At 43.2% G+C, this 21,362-nt stretch overlaps 1 protein-coding gene across 3 annotated transcripts in view; it reads left to right on the plus strand.

Moving 5' to 3' along the window:
• The window catches only part of GRIA1 (glutamate ionotropic receptor AMPA type subunit 1), a 121,517-nt gene that overhangs the window by 67,708 nt on the left and 32,447 nt on the right, over positions 1-21,362 (plus strand). For all 3 annotated transcript variants that reach the window (XR_011681691.1, XM_071443406.1, XM_071443405.1), the window contains exons 6-11: positions 6,502-6,663; positions 8,225-8,392; positions 12,970-13,074; positions 15,177-15,287; positions 16,252-16,458; positions 18,222-18,592. Coding sequence is in view for 2 of the 3 variants with exons in the window: in XM_071443406.1 (XP_071299507.1) it covers positions 6,502-6,663; positions 8,225-8,392; positions 12,970-13,074; positions 15,177-15,287; positions 16,252-16,458; positions 18,222-18,592 (1,124 nt within the window). In the remaining variant the exon portion in view is untranslated. The remainder of the gene's footprint in view (positions 1-6,501; positions 6,664-8,224; positions 8,393-12,969; positions 13,075-15,176; positions 15,288-16,251; positions 16,459-18,221; positions 18,593-21,362) is intronic.

A 21,362-nucleotide genomic window follows, 5' to 3' on the forward strand; every position in this document is an offset into this window, starting at 1 on the left:
TTCCTGAGAGGTTGGTGCAAGAAGGCTCAGGAGACAAATTCATTTTCTGCTCAGAGAAAGACAATATAATATATCAGTGAAAATTCTGCATTTCACTTCCAAACAGCTTTTCTGTCCTGACTCAAAAATTATCAAGCAAAAGAACCCCATATAGCATTATCTCATCTGAATTACTGATAGTAAGAGACACAGCAGTGCCCTGAATTAAATTTTGCTTGAACTTGAGTGTCTCATGCATAAGAAAATTATCTGGTTTGATACAAAACTTGCCCACACAGGATAATATGAACAGCAACCTTGGGAGGATTTTTTCAGTAGTTAATGAGGACTCAAAAACATGAGTGACTTACCATGGCTTAAAAAAATCAGAGCATCAGGTGAGTAACTGACAGATTATATTACAGCTATTGGAAGGAAAAATGTGTTTGCTTAAACTTCGGCAAAATGGTGTTAAACTAACAGGTTTTCTCAGCCATTTGCAGTCTCCTAATCCATTATCCCAGCTCAGCTGCAAGTGGTGATGTGTAAATCCATAGTATCTGCCTCATGGTGACTTCATTTGTCCTCTTTTCTAGTCAGAACATGCTTAGCTTCAGCTTCCTCGACCAGATTTATGCTTCTGTTTGCTAGACAAAATATTCCATTACTGATGTTTTGGTCCTTGTAAACTGGGATCAGGTCATCCCTTAATCATATCTTTGATTGAATTCATGGCATCTGCCACTGCACGGCACATTTCCCAAACCTTTAAATCAGTTTATGCCCTGAAAGCTCCCTAATGCACAAACATCCACCTAGAACATCCCTTCCCCTGCCTGGACTGAGCCTTCTGACAAGATGTGTGTGGTCATTTATATCCACAATGTGCTGCAGCTGCAAGACTGGGCAAACAATACACAAAAACAAAATCTGCAGAGCTGCACCAAGGAGAAGCTGCTGCTCACCTCCAACCCCTTGTGCTTGAAGTCTGGATTCTCACCTCACTTGGCTTGTGTTGTTACTACAGACAGGACAGAACACCCTCATCAAGCTGCAGGGCTGGGAAGCTGCCTGACAGTGCCCCCTTCTCCTGTCTTTCTTTTCCTTTCTTCACTCATTCCTAAGTCCCAGTGAGGGCTCCCACGTTTTGCTGCCCCAGTGGGATCTGACACATGAATAACTCTGCAGAGGAGAACTCCTCTCCCACTGGAAGGCACAGTGGAATGAGACTGGAGCAGATGGGCTCTTTTTTGACATGCCCTCCTTATTAATACAAAGTGATGGGAGTGAGGAATGATGCTTCACTGGAGAAGTTAAGCTTGAAGATAATTTGGGGTATTAGAGCTGCTCTGTGTGGAAACACTCCATTTCTTGCTCCCTGCAGTAAGTCACTGGTGTACCTTGGAATGACAGGAGCCACTTTGTATTCTACAGCCATTCAGAAGCAAAAATTTTGCTTTGCAAAGTTTCTTATAATCATAAAATCTGCTGCAAGGAAGTAGTCTGGCATTGCAAGTCATGCATTTAAACAGAGCTGGGCCAGTTTCCCAATGCTGCCACAGGTTTCTGTGGCACCCACCCAAGCTCAGGGTGAATTGCTTCAATGCTTTTGGCTTGAAAAGGAATGTTTCAGTGTGCTATTAAAGAAAAGAGAAAGCAGACTCCAGTCTCTTCATCCCAGACAGAAAGAGACTTTAAAAACCTAATACTCCTCCCTGAGATCAGGGGGCTCTGTTGCCTTCAGCCAACAAGTCCTCTCCAGGCAATTCAAGAGAAAGGGGTGGTTTTCCCCTCTCCTCATTCAAAGCTGAATTTGCCAGTCCCAGAGGGAGATCTGGAGAGTTCAGAAGATGCAGCAGGAGGAGAGAAAACAGCACTGTTTCTCAGGAACGTGTCTGTCTTCAAGGAGACTCTCTAATGTTCTTTATCCCAGGAAAGGAGGAGGCTTGGAGCACAGGCAGGGAGGTTTTCAGCTGGGCTCTGGGGGGGTTTCTGAGCTGCTGAGCCTGACCAGAGCTCAGCCCATGCTTCTGCAGCTTCAAAGGCATCACAGGAGGCACCTGCAGGGAAAGGGCCAGCAGTTAATGTGAGCTCAGTGAAATACAAAGAGAATCAGGAGGTGTGGGTGCATTGCCATTGCTGGGATGGTGTCCCACAAGCAGCTGTGCCACCAAGGGTCATCAGGAGGCAGAGTTTAGGACAGTGAGGCAGTGAAATATGAGGGTGAAAGGAGAGATGCAGGGCAGCCTGTGAAGCTCCAGATTTGAGGAGGGTTGTGGACAAAGGGATGAGGTTTTCCCTGCACTGGCAGCTGCCCACTCAGTGGTCTGGCTCCTCATAGTGTCCAGGGTATAAATTAGGAGCTGGGTCATTTCTGGAGGGACTTTCTTTTCAAGGCAGATCCTTTGTGGACCACTTAATCAAGATGGATTCATGAAGCCCATTTCAAGTCATCAGTCTTCTTGCATTATGCATTTCCTTTGATGATTGAGCCCACAAGCAGTGGAGAGGAATATAAATGTGTGACTTGCTGATGCCTCTCCCAGCAACCAAGGCAGCAAATGGGACAGTAAAACAACCTTTGGCTGAAAACTGCTTTCAGTTTAAGAACAGCATAAAGAACAGATGCATCAAGGAAAGCACAGGGAGGATAACCCCCTTCCCAGGACTGTTTTCTATTTGAAACCACAAAGGTCTGTAATAGCTGCCCATATTATTTCCTCACAGCAACACCCTGCACTTAATTGCTCTGTGAGGTCCATTAATGCAGAGAGGAGCCCATGGTAAGGGCTAAAGAGCAAGTTCCCTCCTTTGAACCCAGCCTGGCTGCTGCTGGAGCAGTGTGCTGCAGATGCTGTGAGTCAGAGCAGGCTGGAGGAGGGACCAGATTTGTGTGGTTTATTGTCAGCCTGCTCATTCCGTGGCATTTGGAGAGAGCCAGGCAGTTTCCAGGGATGTGCAAGGCAGGGAAGCACATCCTCTGGGCTGCTGAGGTGCTTCTGTGAAGTGAGTTTGAGTCCAAGGGACAGCTGGTCCTGCCGTGGGGTGGCTGCTGGATGTTTGATGGTTCCCAGGGTCAGCTGTGCCTGCAGGATTCTTGTCTGCCCTGGAGCACCCACACCCTGGGCACTGGCCCTGTGCTCTGGGTCCCTCTGGGTGCCTGCAGGATTCTTGTCTGCCCTGGAGCACCCACACCCTGGGCACTGGCCCTGAGCTCTGGGTCTCTCTGGGTGTCTGCTTTTCCATTGGGCTGCACTCTGAGTTCCCATATTCCTCCTCTTCCTCCCTGGGGGATTTCAGTGCTGTGCAGGGAGGTGAAGGCTGATCCCTGCATTCCCAGCAGACACATCCCAAATGCTTCAGGTTGTTGAAAGCTTGAGGAAAGTCACACACAGCCAAATTCCAGGGGCTCAGCTCATTTCCCTGAACTTGCACCAGACATGGCTGCACAGTGGGGTTTTCCAGTATTCCCTGGCAAATTTGAAGAACAGTTTCAAAACCATTTGACCACTCCATGGGGCAACATGGAGTACATCCTTCCAGCACTGTTCACTTCTTCCTGTGCTTGGTTAGATGACAGAGGGAAGCATTTCTGGGCTAGTTCTTTCCCAAACTGGTTGATGCTAAACATATTACTGCAAAAGCACAGCTGCTGCCCCTTAGTCATGGGTTACAGTCTTTTCTTAGTCAAGTTTTAAGAGTTTGTTTTCTGTTTCTCATATACAGCCAGTTGAAAACTAAATAAAATCTCTCTTTTTTTTTTTGCAATATATGTCTATAGTTAGTACAAAGTGACAGATGATTGATGATTTCTTTAGTTGCAAATATTGTAATTCTCTTGTTCTCCTGTTTCCTACAAGCACTGACTGATATTCCAGAAGGACAGATAAGCAGGTTGAATTCCTGCTGCCAGTTTGTCAATAGAAGCATTTTCAAAAACCAGTCTGCATAACTCTTGATGGCTTTTTGTTTATATTTGGCTTGCTAGCAAGAACTCACCTGCTCTGGTAATTATTTTCTAAAATATTTGACCTCTGCATTTCCATGTTCGTTGGCTCTCATGTTCCCCAGACCTGCTCTGAGCAGATTTCAGTGTGGTGATTAAAATTCCTTTGTAATTAGGAGCATTCCTATAATATCTTTGTGCTGGGGCATGTGAAGGAAGGATAACAGGTGAAAACAATTATTTCAGCCGTTGATAGCAGCCAAAATGCAAAGATGACTTCAAGGTTAATGATGTCCTCCATGGTCCCAACTGCCTTAAATGATTGGAAAATCTTCAGAGGTCTCCACACTTTTTGAAGAACCTGAATTATGTCAAGATTCAGAGGGGAAAAAATAGTACAATCTTCAGGAAGAAATAATTCCTGTCATTTTTTCAGACTATTTAAAATTTTTATGCAATGAATCCCAATTTTATGCAGTGAATCCCAATGAATATTGTTGAATATTTACTTCAGTTTTAGAACGGTTTTTTTGGGGAAAACAGTGAAATACAGTGGTTTCAATCACTGCTGTCTCATCACTGCTGTCACAATTTTTTTTTCCTATTTAAATCTGCATTCTGAGGAGGCTTAACACACCAGTCATCTTATTCATACTCTGCAGTGAACTTGGACTTTTCTTCATGCCTTTGTAGGTCTCCCAAAGAGGAGCTGGTTGCACAAACTTCAAGTTGCTCTGCCATAGTTTCTTTTGACAGATCTTTTTCCCCTGAGTAGCTCCCAGGAGCAAAATGTCAGTGTAATTTGGTCCCAGCCATGAATACCCAGTTGGCAACCTGTGAGGTCCCTCTTACTGAACCTTAGGAGCTCTATGTGTCAAAACCCACTTGGCCTGAGATGCATTAAGATGTCAGGGACAATTATCCTGCTGCATTTCCTATTCATTAATCACAGCTCTGGCTTTCTGAAACCCCCACGCCAGCAATTACAAACAAGATTGATGTGGGCTTAACCAGCATTCTGAGGAGTATGCACGCACAAAATACCATTTTTTTTCTTTTAACCTAAATCACTGTACTTTGAAGGAAAACAAGCCATCTATTTAGAGCATCGGTACACCAGTATCCAATCCTCAGCCTTGTAAGTGGATGCCAAATTGCCTACAAAATTCTGGAAGAAAAAATGTGGAAGTCTTTAAAGTCATTTTTGAGTCACTTATGACTCCCTCAGTCTGACACTTATGTGAGAGGGCAATTTAGTCTTTTCCTGGCAAGGTCTATTCCCAAAACAGTTCCCATCTAATGGCTCCATCTGACTTTGGAAGTTGATCAGCTAATTATCTCCCTCAGCCTGTGAACAGAGAGCATCATTTTGGGAACCTGATTTTGGTGTTTTCCTGGAAATGACGTAACTTGGCTTTTTTAGCTCACGCCATCATGATGAGTCTGGGAACAAGCAGGGGAGAGGAACCCAGGGGCAGGCTGAGGAGGAGCCTGCAGAGAGCACTCAGCAGCAGGGCAGGGGCAAGGCAGAGCCCCAGCCAGCCCTTCTGCTGCTCAGGTGATGGCATTGGGACTGTCCTCCCATTCATCTCCCCTCATGCATTAAGGCTGCTGATGGTGCCAGTGCAAATAACTGAGTGCATCCCTTGTGCTTGTGCTCCTCAAGAGAAAAGCAGCGGAGCTCAGCCTGTCCCACACCCAGCAGGAGGGCACAGCCCCTGTCCCAGCACCTCTGCAAGCAGCCACAGCGAGCAGTTCTGCACAGCAGCAGGGCTGCAGGGCTGGCATCAAAGCTGGGACACCAAGGAATCACCCCTCCCTCCATATTGCAGTGTTTAATTAATTTCTTCACCTCTGACTCAAGGGGGTGACTAATTCTGCAGTGCCACCCTGATCAATGCACATGTGTATTTGCACACGTGTTCATCACATGCAGAGAGCCAGAAGTGGACAAGAACAATAAGGAAATGAAATAAATGTATTTCATTAGCAATCTAAAGTGTAGAAAAGCACCTTCTTTTCTCCCAGATGAGAAAACTGACTTTTCTAATAGTAAGATTTCTTTAAGAAGCTGACCAGCCAGTTTCTTCCTGATCTGCTGGGAGTTCATTGTTCAGAATTTGTTTTTCCCTATGAACTGTGATTTGAAAAGAAGTAGCCTATCCAGTGGTTACTGAGTCCATGAAAATTAGGGCTGGATGAACAATTTTGTATAAATTTTAGAGCTGGTTGACAAATACTTTTTAATATATTTTACGAATTTTGTTCATTTCATCCATTATTCAGGATACATTTTTCCATTACTCTGCTAGCTTTCTTGCAAGTGAGCTGTTGTTAATATGATTATTTTTCACCCTGGGTGGTAACTGCAGGATATGGCCAGCTCAGAACCTGTGAGAAAAGCAAGTTCCCACCATGGCTGGGGAACTGGTGCCTCTCCTGAGCTGGACATTTCCTCCCAGAGGGAAGATATTTTTCCTGAGCAGTCTGCCATATTCATACATAGGCAGGATTCCTCTTTCCCATCTAGATGTGTCTTCCTCTGATGAGCTTCTCCTGTTTCTCTCCTGTTCCAGGGATTCATGGACATTGACCTGACCAAATTCAGAGAGAGTGGAGCCAATGTCACTGGCTTCCAGCTGGTGAATTACACAGATACTGTTCCTGCCAGGATCATGCAACAGTGGAGGAATAATGATGCCAGAGAGCATCCACGTGTGGACTGGAAGAGGCCAAAGGCAAGTGGTACAAAAAAAAATGCATTTCATTTGGTTCCATCTGGCTCAGTTCAAGTTATGCTCACCTCTTTGTGATCACACATGGCTCTTATTCTCACTTGAGAAACTCTCAGTATAATTATGAACATTAGCTGTTCCATTTGCCTCAACATTATCTGAATTTTACTAGGCTGCAGTTACTGCCTCTTAAGAAACACAAAATTTAATGTATTCACTCACTCTCCCACTTCTCACCCCCTTGAAGCTAGGAGTTAAATATCTCATAATGTTCAGTATATAAAAAACAAAAAGCCTCTTTTAAGTCCTTAACCTTTGACTTGTTTACAAGACATCCAGTAATAATAAAGTCTTTCCAGATGTTCTTTTTGAGAATTTCATATCAGAGTGTACAACAGAGGGAAAAAGTATTTTAATTCCTGACACAGAAGGCCCTGAAGCTGTTGAGGGATGAGTGGAGGGAGAGGTTGTTTTTTTCTCTGTTTAATATTTGAAAATGAATACATTTGTGACAAACACTCTGCCATAGAAATGTTAGCTTTGGGATTAGTTTAAGAAAGTTGAAAACAACTAAATCAGTGGGTGATCACAGCAAAAAGAGCTAACACTAATGGTTCTTGCCAAGTTTTACACTGCATTCTGTACAAGTTTCTGCTTGAATAAACTCATGTTTCGCAGAATTTTTGCCAATTGAGATGGAATTTTCTGGTCTTCATCCGTGACCAGAAAAAGTCCCTTGTTTGATTTCATGTAGCTCACATTTACACAGTATAATGTGCTCCTTAAAAGTTCAGGTCAATGCTTCTGATTAAACACGAATGCTTGGGTAACAGGTGAAGGACTTTTAGGGCTGAGTCTTCTTCAGGGAGTGAAATCAGGAGCTTCTCCTTCACTTCCCAGCTGTGAAAGTCAAAAGCAACTTTTAGGAGTCAACAGGGCAGTGGAGATTACAGGGAGCAAGATGCTGTTGAACTTCATAGACAGGAGGTGAGGACAGAGTGTTACTATTTTCTTAACCTTGAAATGAAACTCAAGATACTTTTAGTAAGGAGGCAATATAAGAGTGGATTTTTATTTGAAGGCTTTCAGGGGTAGTTATAGAAGGATGTCCACAGAAGCCTATTCCCACTGGGATGAGTACATTTTTATAGGTTTTAGGGAATTAACATAATTGATAAAAAGCACCAATTAGGAGGACTAGTGGTGATGTAATTTCTTCTCAAGTCAAGTTTTGTTTTGGAGTCTTTCCCTCAGCATTAGCTGTGCTCTGTCCATAAAATGTATCTTGAAGAGTTGTCCTCAACCTCAGTTTCCAGGAAGAACCAAGGTAGCACAGGGGCTTCTTGAGGCTTGGGGGTCTGGAATTTGTTTTGGTTTTTTTGCCTAGGGAAAGGCTATGGAAAATTACCAGGAACATTAGCCACTCACATTGTGGGCTGCGGAGTTACAAACACACGTGCGAAGAATACAGGGAACATATAAAGTTTTAAAAAAAAGGCAAAACCCAAAGAGCATGAGAGCAAGCCAGCTGGAGGGTTACCCTGAGTGCCCTTTGTGTTTCCAGTACACATCAGCGCTCACCTACGACGGCGTGCGGGTGATGGCCGAGGCCTTCCAGAACCTTCGGCGGCAGCGCATCGACATCTCCCGCCGCGGCAACGCCGGCGACTGCCTGGCCAACCCCGCCGTGCCCTGGGGACAGGGCATCGACATCCAGAGAGCCCTGCAGCAGGTTGGCAACCGGCCTGGGGGCCTGGGGGTGGGTGTGTGCTGGGGGCACGCCGGGCACAGCCTGGGTGGGGCAGGACGGGTGAGCAGCAGCAGGGGCACAAATCACTTGGGGTGAGGAGGAGCTGATCCTTCTGGAGAAGAGAGGTCTGAAAAGCTCAGGGGTGCTGCCAGCAAATTGCTCTTCCTGGTAGCATCTGATGTGTCCTTGTGTCCTGGTTTAGGGCAAATTTGGGAGAAAACCTCCAGGAGGGGGCCTCTCCAGAAAGCAAACCCACACAGCCCTTCCCCCCAGCTGGTTTGGGAAAGATTCCTTGGAGAGAAGTGGAAAGAACCTGTTTATTTAACAGGCACAGCACCCCCCAGCACACAAAATGAACAATACTGGATGACAGCATTCTTTCACTGCTGTGAAAAAGATGACAAATTCAGAAAGTCTCTCTGGGGGTGCTCGCTCTGTTCTCAGTCCCTCTGGTGCTGGGGCAGCTGCTGCCCAGAGTAGGCCCCGCTAGGCCACAAGGGGCAAACTCTCCGTGTTTGCCAGGCCCCAGCCCGGAGCAGGCTCGAGTGGCTCCAAAAAAGGGAAAGGAAAAACAGTCCAGGGAAAAATTCGGACTGCTTAGCTACTAACTAATGAGCAGAAGCAAAAAGCAAGAGCAAAGCAAAAAGCAAAGCAAAAAGCAAAAGCAGCACCGTGTACTGCCCCTTCTCTGTGTCCTGGCAGCTGTGGGGGAGCAGCTGATAACAAAACCAAAACAAAACATTCACTCTTCAGAGCCAGTCTTGGAGGCACAGAACATGATATCCAGCATAAACAGAACAGCAACTGGGGGTACAAGCATAACTTCACCATAGGACACCTTGCCTGTTGTGATTTCTGTTGTTGTTCTAAAGCCAAAATATTATCCCATAAAATCAAGGGTCCCTATCTTTATGTTCCCCTCCCAAAGACACAGACCTGCTCAGACTGTATTTTCTGCTGATTATTTGACTCTCTGTGAACTCAGCTTCAGTTCCAGCCTGCTAATGAATGCATGTGAATTTTGCCTTATGTGTTGGCTGTCACCAAAATGTTCTCAAAGTGCAGATTATAGCTTGTTTCATACTGTGAGGGCTCATAAAAGTCTTAAGAGCAGCCATTTAGATAGTTTATTCCTCAAATCTGATGGTCTTGCTTTTTTCCTCCTGCATAAAATTTAGATTTTTGAATAAACAAAAATACAATGTGAAACTTACAGCAAGAGAGAAAAATAATTCAGTCTTATCAAAGACTTACCAAGGTAGAATATTTTAAAATTTCATTAAATTTCAAGACTGACATTTACTTTTAGCACTTTTCTTTCTTTTGCTGACAGAAATAGATGGATTCCTTGCAAATACTGCTAGTTCAGTGTTATCCAAATATAGCTTATCCCATCTTCTTTCCTTAACTGTGAAGAAGGCAAAAAACCCCACCATTTATGTGGTTCATTTGTATAATATGTAAAGTTCCTCAAGTATTTTGTTTTGATTTGGTTTTGGCTTACTGCTAAACAACAATTCCTTTAAAACCACATCTTGCATCTGATTTGATTTTATTGCTTGGATTCAATTTGTTCCCAAGCCTGTCACTGACTTTCTGCATGACCTTGGGCAAATCACTGTCACAGCTTCTCCAAGCCCTTATAATAAAATCAGCCTCCCTGATGCATTAGGGAGATAGGTTACCTAATAAACATGAAATACTTGGAAGTCTTCTGATGAGCAATAGCTGCTCCAGCATTTTTCTTTATTGAATTTATGAGAATAAGATATCAAAATTAGACAGCTAGAAAATATAATTTGTGTGTGTTGGAAAATCTCCTCTGAAATTTCCTTATATCTTCATTAAAACAATTTTAAAAGTCTTAATTTTTCAGCTGGAGTGACCTTGGGTGAAGAATACAAAGACCCATTTGCAAAAGTTGCTCCATTACAGATGAAAAATAATAATTTTAAAAAGGCTTGACCAGTTCAGTTGTGATGATCAAAATAAAAGACTGAAACAGGCAGGGCAAGAAGCCTCCTAGCAAAAAATTTAAGTATGAATTTGATAATCTTCCAGTATTTAGTAATGTATCAAGAAAGAGGCAGATGGAAATAGAATAACTTATGATAAAATTGAAGGTTTGAGTTATCCTTTCTGTAAAGACTCACAATTAAGGCAATTCTTACAGCTGTTCACAGTGTGCTTTCTGTTCACCTCCCATTTGCTAATGCTTAAATTTTATAAGCTTTTTAAAAGCAAAAGGTTTCTCTACTTGCTTCCACTCAAACATCTGGATTAAGCTCTCAAATTGCCTTATTCCTGTTTAGTGTAGGAAGGAACCACAGAACCATAAAAACATTTAGGCTGGAAAATCTAAGATGATTGAGTCCAAACATTATCCCAGCATTTTCAAGTTCACCAAACCACTAAACCATGTCCCCAGCACTGCCACATCCACACATCTTTTAAATCCCTCCAGAAATGGTGACTCCACCACTTATCTCCCTGGACAGCCCATCCAATGCTCGACAACCTTTTGGAGAGGAAATTTTTTCCTAATGGCCAATCTAAACTTCCCCTGACACAACTCGAGGCCATTTCCTCTTGTCCTGTTGTTCTGTCTGGGGAAATAGACTGACCCCCACCTAACGAGGATTCACGGATTGCAGGAACAAAGAGGAAAAGAATTATGAAGGATTCTTCATTTTCTTAAAAACAGAAATCTGGCATGATCAAGGAGAATGTATATTTTTATTAAAGATAATTACCTTTTTTCTTTTTTTGCAGGAAAAAGCCCACAAAATATTGCTTAAAACCACTACACTAAGGTTTCAATTTTATTTTGAAAAGGTTATGATAATTTTAAACAAATTCTTTTTTTATCATTATGTGGTCAGCACATCTAATAAGCAGAAACCCAGTCCCTAACTGCTGACTAACTCTGTACAACAGAAGGCCACAACAGCATCCTTCTGCTACAGATAGCCCAGCAAAGAGCAACATGCCCATCCATGTCTTACACACAAATGTGCTTAAATGTCTCCAGTTGGCTTGAGTAGTGCTTAGCACTGTTGAAGTCAGTCCTGACTGTACTTTGCACTGCACTTTGCATTTTGCATTGCATTTTTGTATTTTGCATTTACCTTCAGAGGATGGTGAATGGCAGAAAAGTTGTGCTGCCTCCTGCAGCATGAATAGCAGAGATCCCTTTTGCATTTCAGTGACACATGGATATCACAGGATTAAGATTTCATTCACTCAGGTAGAAGAAATTGATGCTGTAAACCTGCCTTTTAGTGCATACAAAGCTACAAAGCACAAGCACCTGTGACCTGAGCTTCAGAATTGGTCAGAACCTGAAAGGAAAACCAAAGGAGACATGAAAAAAAGCAGGCTTGGGAGTGCTTAAGACAATGGTGCTTTTTCAGCACATCTATTTTTTATGAGCATGTTGTGTCTTGTGAAAAGGGAAAAGCATGTTTGTCCAAATGTCACCAGGAATACCTCTTGATTTGAAACAGCTTCAGAAAATGCTGGCAGATGTTCATTTTCATGACAAACCTTTGTTGTAACAGCTGGAAAACAAACACGGCTTAACCAGATTAACAACAGATTTCCTCTGTAATGATACAGCCTCATTTCTTCACCATGGGTCTTTATTCTGAGGATCTCAGGGTATTTTAAAAGGCTGTTAAATACCTAAATGTCCCCATTTTGCATGTGGAAAGACTTCAGTTGCAGGGACAAGAGGTTTGTCCAAAGCAAGTGGAAAGGCAGAAAAAGAGCACTTCTCTAGGTGGTCTCCATAGAAACCCAAATCTGCACTCTTTTTCCCATTTTCCTGGTCCCCACAGAGTGTGTGACTCCAGTCAGGGGCCCTTCTGCATTTCAGGCTGGGCACTTTTGCAGCAAGGGAAGTTCAGGATGTGGGATGTGATGTGAGCATCACTTCAGCTCGGCTGCGTTATCAGCAGAGATTTACTGTTCAAAGGTTCCTATGCAAATGTCAATACTAAATTGTTGGATTTTATTAATCTGGTGCAGAGGTAATTAAATTTGCTTGATAACTTATAGACTCCTCTCTATACAAAAATAATGGCTGGGAGCTGTGGCCATGGTTTCATATTTCCTCCTGATTTACAGTTCCTGATTTGAGCTGACAAATTCTTTACCAAATCCCGACTCCAGGTCAGATTTAGAAAATACAAAACCCTGCAAACTCAAGGAGTTCAGAGCTGATTTAGCTCACTGTCACATCCCAAGAGGTGATGGGCTCACATTGGTGATGTAGCTCTTAGGCTGCTCTATGTTTTAAACCACTGAGTTTTAAGATAAAGGGTTTTTAAATTAAAGAGTCAGCTAAGAGGATGGCTGTGCCCATGGCCAGGCATACTGTATAGAGTGAGCCTTAGTGACAAACCAGTTTCAAGCAGATATGCTGCCTCCCCTGCATGGAATTGAGAGTAATGACTGCACTCAGCACCCTTCTTCCCCTCCCCTCTCACTGCTGCTGAATCACCACGGCATGAGAAGCTGACCAATTTGCTGTCTTCATTGCTATTTATGTATTTAAGGTCCATTTTGAAGGATTGTCTGGCAACGTTCAGTTTAATGAGAAAGGACGCAGGACCAACTACACCCTCCATGTGATTGAGATGAAGCACGATGGGATCAGAAAGGTAAAACAGGGAGTGACCAACATCCTGTGTCAGGCTCCAGCCCATGTTTGAGGGGCAGTGTGGTTGGGTCTCAGCAGGGATTCCTGTTCATGAAAGTTTGTTTGTGGACAAACAACAAGGGCATTCCCATCTCTAGGCATGAGCAAAGCCAAGCACTAGGGAGGACTCGTGGTGTGTTGCTAAAACAATTACAACATTTGGAAGGTGTTATCAAGAGCAACAAGGGCATCTCAGGTGTGGCAAAAAATTTCCAGAATGTTAAAAAACTTGGTCAGCTCACCTTTGCTATTGGCACTGTGTGTTGGTGCGGGCCCAGCTCTAGGTCTGGCTTTGCCCTTCCACTTTTCCAAGGATAAACAAAGGCAGAGCCAGGCAGAAGCTGTTGCCCCAACCATTGTAAGTGAACCCTTTATGTTGACCTAATTCTGTTCTCCTTGAAGTGACAAAAGCTTTAGCACTAACCACGTCCCAATAGCTACACAGACCTTTGTGCTCTTCTGAAGTCTTGATCCCTTTCTATATCCCAGGCTCTTTGAAAAATCTGGCCTTATTCAGAGATGGCAAGCCCTTGAAACATGAATCCTTTTGAAAATCTGACTCTAGGTGCTTATGTCCCACTTTAGATACCACGTATTTGAAGAACAGAGAATAACTCAGTTATTCCTTGATAAAGGAGAGTTACTACGTATTTTGGAAAGGGGCATTCTATGCATCTCCTCAGTCCCTTGAAAGATAAAAAACTTGTTTGAAACTAAGAAAAATGTAAATAATGAAAGTTCCATATTTACAGCCCCTATCTCAAATTTATACTTGCACATGAGAGCAGCAGGTGTGAGATCAAAGCCCCCCACAATCTAGTGGAAAAAGGCAAATTTTCTTTGACAAATAAAATAAATGTGATTTTGAAGATGTACAAAGCAGTCGTCCTCCACTGCAAAGTATTCATAAGAGGACAAAGGCAGCATCATGCCCAGTTTGGGTCTCTGAACTTCAATAAGTTGGCAGTCTGGAGAGAGTCTAGAGGAAATGAAATTGAGTGGCTGAGTGTATTGATTTTTCTATGTATTTACCATCAGAAATAATATTTCTTTGGAAGACATCTACATCATTGCCATGATGCATATTGTATTTTAGACCCACCCAGTGAGAGGTGCAAAGCAAACATCCATGTCTCCATTTTTGTTGCCCTAGGGCAGAGCTTTGAAAGCCCTTTCCTCACTTTCCATTCATTTTGTCTGTGCAATGAAGAGTGATTAGAAGCCTGCAGAGATTTTTTTTCTCCTCAGCTGTCATGATCTCTAATCTGCCATCAGCTTGTTCCTGGTCATGCCCTGGTTAATACCTTTTCCCATTTATGATAAGAAATTCCTTTCATATGAGCAGAGCTGAGGCAGCTTCATACTTACATGAGGTGATGGAAAACCTCTTATAAAATCAAGCCCTCCAAGTGGATAAACTCAACCATGATCTTCCTAGAGATATTTGCTGGCACTCTGCTTTACCTGCAAGGAGTGATAGAGCTGCCCAAATCCCTGATTATTATTAAGCAGAATTTAACCTTAGAATTTTTCCCTTTATAAGTGTTCAGTTTATTCATAACCCCAAACTTTTTGACACTGGCACAGGAACGGGAGGGGGAAGTTCTGACTTGATTTTTTTGTCCTGTTGTCTCGAGATGTCCCAAGAGTCACTCCTGTATTCATGCAAGCTTTCAGCTGCAGGATAATTTTTCATCACCCTCTAGCACCTGCACCTGCAGCAGGCAAGCTCACCATTAGAATAATTTTGGAAGTCACACAGGGAAAGTGTGAACTTTCTTTGTGGGAATGGCAATAATCTCCAGTACAATGTGATGAATGTTTTTGCATGCATACAAGCACTGTGCTACTGTAGCACATCATGCACATTATTGTTTTCAGGCTGGAAGCACAGTGGGATGGGGAATTTCCCCATCCCCCTCATCAAAGACATGAAAAGTCAGGAGAGGAGATTTCTGGCTGGGCATGAACATGCAGAGAAGGCTGATCAGGTTTGGATGACCCTGTTACTGTACCTTGGCCAATATTCCAAAGTCATATTAATCCTGGTTTTGTATTGGGCAGATTGGTTATTGGAATGAAGATGAGAAGCTGGTCCCAATCGCTGTAGATACTCAAAGTGGCAACGAGTCTACGAGCCTGCAGAACAGGACCTACATAGTCACAACTATCCTGGTAAGTGCCATGACTTCCATCCCAGCTCTCCCTCTCCCACATCTCCCTGATATGCAGGCTCCCTCTTCCCACTCATGAGCCCTTCTTTGTATTATATCATTTTTATAATAGCAATAATAATAATAATGATGATAATGATAATAATAACAACAACAATAATAGCACTTACTGTTTCCTGCCAGCTCCATAAAGGTATCTGCAAATTGCTGTGGCTAATTAAATCGGTATTAAAGAGCTCTCATGCTTGAGTGTAAAAAATACAAAAGATTATGACAAGATAGTAGAGGCATCAACACAGGCAAATCAGGAGCATTGTACCTATGGTTTGTATTTATCCCACAGAATGGGGGCTGCAGTTTTGGGAAGGATAAGCTGTTTTTGTTCAGAGAGGATGAATCACTGCTTTAAAAGCAAATCTCCACTGTAATCATGAAGGAATAATAGGTAGCCCACAATGTATGGTATCATGTATTGTGTCATTGTATACACTTACCCTGCAGAAACGTGAAATATTACTAATTTGTTTGTTGATTGCTTACTGGGAGTCTGCAGAGAAGGCACAATACCCAAACTGAGTTAAACACTTTAAGGCTCTCTCCTGTCCAGCAGATTTGATTCTCCCTGTGTCCACACAGGCAGGCATGCCTTTAAAATTTCACAGCTCAGATACATTAAATACTCGTTACAGAACTACACTGAAAGGTTTGTTGCCCAAATCCTGCCAGCTACTCCATTCCCCTCAGGTCCATCACTGCAGGAGCTGCACGCAGATTCTGCATGAATAAAAAGAATATGCCACAATAAAAAACAAATCAGACTTTGTACCTTCTAGAATAAGCCCACGGTGTGTTGGCTGCATGTGTTGGCACAGCAACACAAAGCCAGAGCTTTGCAGGGCGACCAAAATCTGGTGTGCACATCTGGGATGAGGAATGGAGCTCAATGCTGCTCTTCTGTGTGCCAGGAGGACCCGTATGTGATGCTCAAGAAGAATGCCAACCAGTTTGAGGGCAACGAGAGGTACGAGGGCTACTGCGTGGAGCTGGCTGCTGAGATTGCCAAGCACGTGGGCTACCACTACCGGCTGGAGATCGTGCGCGACGGCAAGTACGGCGCGCGGGACCCCGACACCAAGACCTGGAACGGCATGGTGGGAGAGCTCGTCTATGGGGTGAGTTTCCAACCTCCACAGTTAGCTCCTGGCAGCTGGGATCACATTCCAGAGGGAGAAGGTGTGGGAACCCAGAACATCCCTCTGGCAGTGCAGGATGGCCAGGGCCCCTGCCAGGGGGCTCAGAAGCCCTGGCACAGAGCCCAAAACACCTGTGGGTTTGATTATGACCTGTGGAGCAAATTACCAACCTTATATGAAGATCAGCAAGTCGCAACAGTTTAGGTAGAATAATAGTGAAGTTATCACGGGGTGGAAAGATAGATTTTTGGGGTTTTTGGTATGGGGGTTCAGGAGGCAAGATGGAATAATCTGGGTGTGTCCAGCCTTTCTCCTTCTTCTTCTTCTTGGCCTCCATCTTCTGCTGTGATGGTGGCACTTATAGATTGGTTTAGAGTAGAGGCTCACTGTCTAACATAGGTGGTAGGTATTGGGAAGTAATTGTAAACATTTGTACAGGTAGTTTTTAGTATAAAGACACAACACCACCCCGGGGGCAAGCAGAGTGCCTGGAACTGTCCTGCTGGACGGACCTCAGCAGGGCAGGAGAAATTTTTTTATAGATAAGACGCAATAAACAACCTTGAGACTGAGAAATTAAGAGCTCTGACTCCTTCTTCAAGTGCCAGGCTGGGAAAAGAGACTTTCTAACTTTTCTTGGGGTCAGTCTGACCAGCTAAAGATCCCAACAAGAAGGAGTTCTGCCCTCTCTCAGCCTGAGCTCTCCAGAGGACTGCAGCTCAAACAATGAGCCCAAGTGAAATGTTTTAATTTAGGAGAGAGACGACACATTCTGCGCCTATGGAAATGTCAAAACGTTTTCTTTCAACAGTTCCAAGAATCTTTTTCTTTACATTTTTAGAAGAACAAGTATTGAAAGGTCATACTTTCCCATGAGTAGAATCTCCAAATTTTACTCTGTTTTAGATTTGCATGGTAATGGCAGGATGAAAGAAGAAAAAGATTTCAAACACTCAGCACATGAGTGGTGAATGGAAGGATGAGATTACTTTCTGTCCAGCCATTCATTTCCATCATCAGGGATTTATGCCTGCACCCCACACTTTTAAACCTGGTTTGGTGTGATAGTTAATGCTCTGTGATGTTTAGGTCATCCCTCAGACAGAGGAGTCTAATTTCCCTTTCCCTACCAGGGAAATCATGCAGGGAGCATCAGTCCTCAAATCCATGTGAGACTGTGTTGGAGTGGGGATGATCTGTCTCCTGATGGTAGCCCCACTGTAAATGCTGCCAGCCATTTCAATGTATCTCCCTCTCCATTTTCAAGATGGACTGCAAAATTAGTGGAGAGTGCATATCAGTGTTGCTGGAACATTTTTCCTCTTCTCCTGCATCAGTTTTGCAATCAAAAGACAGTTCCTGATGGAAGTAAACATCCTGACATCCTTTTTCAGGAGATTGGCCTTTCCTTGCCTCTTTTGATGTCTGAATGATAAAGCTCTTTTAGAGAAAATCATCTTCATCATATTGTGACATCAGTGGATAAATCAGATGAGAAGAGCTGGGTGGCTGCAAAAAGAAAGTGCTGTGATTTCAAAACAGATCTGGTAATCAGTAGCGATAAAATGGAAATAATCCACCAATATTATGGGCTTCTCCTTTTTAACCTTTTTCTTGGAATTGGTTTTGTCTGATTTCTTCTGAGATAACAAGGTTAAACAGAGATCAAAGGATCATACACTGCAGTTAGAAGATACATTTTATTCCCAGTCTGAAAATCTCTTTTCTGTCTCCTTTTTCAGAGGGCAGATGTGGCTGTGGCACCATTAACCATCACCCTGGTTCGAGAAGAAGTTATAGACTTTTCCAAACCCTTCATGAGTTTAGGTATATCAATAATGATAAAAAAACCTCAAAAGTCCAAACCAGGAGTTTTTTCCTTTCTGGATCCTTTGGCCTATGAGATATGGATGTGCATTGTTTTTGCCTACATTGGAGTGAGCGTTGTCCTCTTCCTGGTGAGTCGCTTCAGCCCCTACGAGTGGCACACTGAGGAGTACGAGGAAGGACGGGACCAGCCAGCCAATGACCAGACAAATGAGTTTGGGATATTCAACAGCCTCTGGTTCTCCCTAGGAGCTTTCATGCAGCAAGGATGTGATATTTCTCCAAGGTGGGTTGCCTTCCCCAATGAACCTTCTTCCAGTTCTCATGGTTTAATCTTTCTGCGTGCTTTGAAGCTGAACAGGCTCTACTTTGACCTCCCTTCCTGAACCAAAGTGTAGTTTTGTGAATCAGTTACAGACTCAGAAAGGATCCAAAGGTCACAGGTTCTCACAACTGTGAACTTGGGATCTCAAACTTGACACCATGAAAATGCAATTTAAATTTTTCTTGGGGAGTTATTTTGAGAGATTTACAGAAATTATAACAAGCTTTCCTAAAGCCACCCAATTGCAATCAAATTTTGTCAGTCATTTATTTTGTTGCTAGTAGAAATAAGATTATTCTAGCATTATAGGGAAGATAAAAACTTCCAGCAAGCTAGGGAGAAATAATACAGTTGGTGCTGTTTTAGGTAGGTGCTGTATTATAGTAGGTGCTGAAAGGTTATACGGTCTGTGCCAAACATTATGGAGCACAATGAGTGGCTTAATTGTTACTGGCCTTTAAAAAGGTTAAAGACCAAGTTTCATCCTGCTTTCCATTTCAGCCAACAGTTCTGCTGCCTGAAAGTTCAGTAGGACCCAACATCCAAAGTGTTCCTAAAGAGACTTTTTGGTGAATGGCTCTTGAGATTTACTTGGATAATTTTTACTTCCTTTTGGAGGCTTTGTCTCCCTTCTCCTCAAAGTTTCATCCAGAAATACCCATCTTATGGGTGAAGACAGTGGGCAGAGGTTGGTTTCCAGCCTGCTGTGGTGGCATCAAAGCTCAGGGGATGAGAAGGAGGCACAGCTCCATGGACAAGGGGAGATAACTCCGTGCAGCTCAGCACAGCTCCCCTGGGATGGCAGGGAAGACTGAGCACCAGCTTTTTGGCTATCAGATGCAAATTTATCCAAATGTTAATGAGCTTGTGATAGCAGGGAAATAACAGCCTGCAGGGCACTTTGATAGTGACAGCCTTTATGAATATGTTTTATTATCTGATCATTGATTAGTAGGAGGCCAGGCAGAGAATCCAGAAAGTCTTCTCAGCAGAGGGAATTTTAATTTTATTGCTGTCTTGTAACCAGCCCCATGCATTAGGATCAGGTTATTGTGATTTTTATTCTCATTGTTGTTTTTGTCACTATTTTTATTTAGGACATAAAATGTCTTCCTTTGAGGCCATTTCAATAGGTGGTTTCTGATCCAAGGAGGAGCAGGGCGAGGTGAAAAGCTGAGGCTTTGAGGAATAGCAAATTTGGTAACATCTTTAATAAAAAGTGTCAGGGAAAGATCAGTGGGTTTGATCCAGCTAACAAGATTTGCCCCAGCTAAACAACATCCTTTGAATCGCCATTTCAAAGTGTGATTTTATTTTGCTTTGAAATGGGAAATGAGAATTATTCCAACATTGTTATTTTAATGTTGGTTGATTTAATCATCCTGATAATGAAAATTACAATTTCATTGAAACCAATATTTTCCCATGGAACACAAGAGCAGTTTCTGACTGCTACAAGTATTGGCAAGATGTTAAAAACTTAAAAATTAAATATGGGAATTATTATAACTCCCAGTACTCTGAGTACAGCTCCTTGAGATGGTTGTAAGGGGAGAGGGATATTTCTGTGTGATGTGAAAGCCAGGAGGAAGCAGAAGAGTGAGAATTTCTGTAGGATGTTGTTGTGCAGAAAGGCTCTGAGCCCGCTCCCTGTTTCACATGTATTTTTCACACGAACCCAGTGCAGGATTTCTGTGACACATCACTTAGAAATGAACACTTGGTAGAATGACACTGTGGGCAGGTGGGGATATCTGCTCTATTCTAATATATTTCCTATGTGCTTGCTTCTAAACTTATCTCTACTATCTCTCAGCATCTCCAAGTAATGCATTAACCAACATAAATAGCTTCTGTTATACATCTGTTCTGTCATTCTCTCCCCAGCAGAAAGGAACAAATGCAGGGGTGTATTTTGTTTTTGTAGAGGTTTTTGGGTTGTTTATTTCAGTTTTGTTTTGGAAAGGACCAGGGGAAATTTGTCTGAAGGTTTGTTTGTTATTTTTTCCAGATCGTGCTTGTTTTAAGTGCATATGCCACTATGTATTTATCATTAAAAAAAAGACTAAGATCAAAACCACAGACATATCACTCAGCACAGCAGGTGGTGAGGTTTGCAGCAATAACTTGCTCTTGTAAATGTGCTTTCCTCAGTCTCAGACCAGTCCCCCGGGAATTTCAATGCCCCAAAGAGACAAAAACTTGCTTTTGAAGGAAAGTGTTGTCCTTTTTAAGGACAGTCTTATTAGACAGAGCTTTAAACAGGCTTTTAAGTACACTGGGGACAACCTACCAAGGACTTTAAAGACACACTGTGAATTTGGTGACCCGTGGATGGCCAAGAGAGAGCAGAGCTGTGGGTTACCTGCTCAGAGCCTCTTTGCAAGAGGCCAGCTGAAGCTCTGAATCCTTCATGTGTTGGCATCAACTGGGTGAATGTGACAAAGGGCAGGCAGTAACCAGTCCTGGAGAGTCCCAGCTGGAGCTGGTGGCAGTCTGTGTTGTGCCTTTGGATGCTGAAACATGAGCATGAGCAGGGAATCCATCCAGGAATGACTCCATGGTAAATGCGTGGCTTCAAACCGAGGGGGCTGAGAGCTCTTGGACATTTCCCACTGGAGTGTGTGCCCACCTTCTGCACCATCACTGACCCACTGGGTGTGGAACAGTCCCTACCAGGACTAATTTGTCCTGGTTGAGGTGAGACAGCCCCTGTTGTTGCCCTTAAAGC

This window comes from Agelaius tricolor, unplaced genomic scaffold, assembly GCF_023055355.1.
Source record: "Agelaius tricolor isolate 1412-34295 unplaced genomic scaffold, bAgeTri1.0.p SCAF_18, whole genome shotgun sequence".
NCBI lineage: Eukaryota > Metazoa > Chordata > Aves > Passeriformes > Icteridae > Agelaius > Agelaius tricolor.